Here is a 1,664-nt window from a genome sequence, read left to right as displayed (position 1 = left end):
AAATGTATCTATATATCCCATGCCAATAATTAGACAACTACAACATTTCAATTTGAACTATAAAAAAAATGGTAGGTTCTCTCAGTGTTATGCAACACTAGTTTAAGCTTTCAATCAACACAGGCTACAGCTACCTGCTAAACCACTTCCACTCCCATAACTTTCAAATAGAGAATCAAACACAGTCAATTAACAAATTCCAATTCACGCACTCATTAAAAAATTTCAAATGATACAATGCTAACTTTCCACACTAGAATCTACAGTGAAACGGATCCATTTCAATTTCGCGAATCCACATTGAAAAATCAAGACAAATTCTACGTTCAATTCAACTATTGCACCCTCCCCGATCACAGCAAAATTCAGATAACAACAACAACAACACACATCATTCACCTAAACCAACATTAAATAACAAAACATAAAAAAAAAAAAAAAATCGCAAGGTAACGCAGGAAAGCTTTATCCACATTCAAGAAAGAGTCAATAACAACAATAACAAGCGAGTCGACAATCTCATCATCATCATCATCACAATGCAAAATTCAAAACACAAGAAAAATAATTAAGTGTAACCAAGGAGTTCAAATTCAAAGAGTTGTTATACCCTTATTACAGCGAAGAAACCTATTTTCTTTTCACTTTAACAAAACCTAACTTGGAGGGATCCGAGTCGACTCAGTCCGATTCGTCGGAGGAGGATGACTCGTCGTTGTTGTTATTAGTTGTAGCAGCGGCAGCGAGGGAGTTCTCGATCTTGAGGCGTTCAAGGGCTTTTTCGTGGGCCCAGGTTTCGATGGTGAGATCGGGCTTGGCGTTGAGGCCCACGCCGAGGATGACGATGGTGAGGAAGCTGGTGACGTAGCAGGGGAGCTCCCAGTCCTCCCACTTGCGGGCCTGGCCCGGGGGCGGAGGCGTCCGGTTGAAGAGGTAACCCTTGGGCCTTTCTTCGTGGCCCGGGCTCGTCCACCGGCTCGGCCCGGACTCCGCGCCGCCGCGGGTGCGGAGGGACTGCTGCAGCCGCCGACGGAGCGCGGCGGAGGCGCTGCTCAGGGGCGTGGGAGGCGGCATCGATGATGACTTTGATTTTTCTGTTTTTTATCTCTCGGGAATGAGAGTGAGACCTCAAACAGCGATTTTAGCTAAAATTTAATATTAATACCCCATTGAATTTGTGACTTTACTAATTATGTTAAAAAAATAATTAATATCATTAAATATAATATTAAAATTTTTAATGTATATTTTTTTACATAATAAATTTTATAATAGTAAATTTTGATTTAATGATGTGCTTTTTTATATATAAATTTTTATTAAACTTATAAAATTTATATATGTAAAAAAATACATTATTAAATCAAAATTAATTATTATAAAATTTATTATATAAACTTATATATATATATATATATATATTAAATATATATTAAAAATATTAGTATTATATATAGTGTTATTAATTATTTTTTAATATAATTGACTTATTAGTTCAATTGATTAGAATTTCATCTTAATAACACAAAAGTCACATATTTAAGACTTACATAAATCATTATTTTAAATTATTTTGTAAAAATTATATTTTTAACATATGATCTTACACATTATCAATTTCTTAAGTTTTGGATCTTATTTGAACCAAATCGGGTAAATCGGGT

The 1,664-nt window shown here is 35.2% G+C and overlaps 1 protein-coding gene across 1 annotated transcript; it reads right to left on the bottom strand.

The window, feature by feature from the left end:
- Positions 1-450: 450 nt before the first annotated feature.
- LOC100811405 (uncharacterized) lies at positions 451-1,132 on the bottom strand. The gene has a single exon (XM_003535804.5). The coding sequence runs from the start codon at positions 1,072-1,074 to the stop codon at positions 682-684; it is 393 nt and encodes a 130-aa protein (XP_003535852.1). The 5' UTR covers positions 1,075-1,132; the 3' UTR covers positions 451-681.
- Positions 1,133-1,664: the final 532 nt, after the last annotated feature.

Source organism: Glycine max, chromosome 10, assembly GCF_000004515.6.
Source record: "Glycine max cultivar Williams 82 chromosome 10, Glycine_max_v4.0, whole genome shotgun sequence".
NCBI lineage: Eukaryota > Viridiplantae > Streptophyta > Magnoliopsida > Fabales > Fabaceae > Glycine > Glycine max.
The sequence above is the reverse complement of the archived record's forward strand: the minus strand, read 5'-3'. Positions and strand labels throughout refer to the sequence as shown.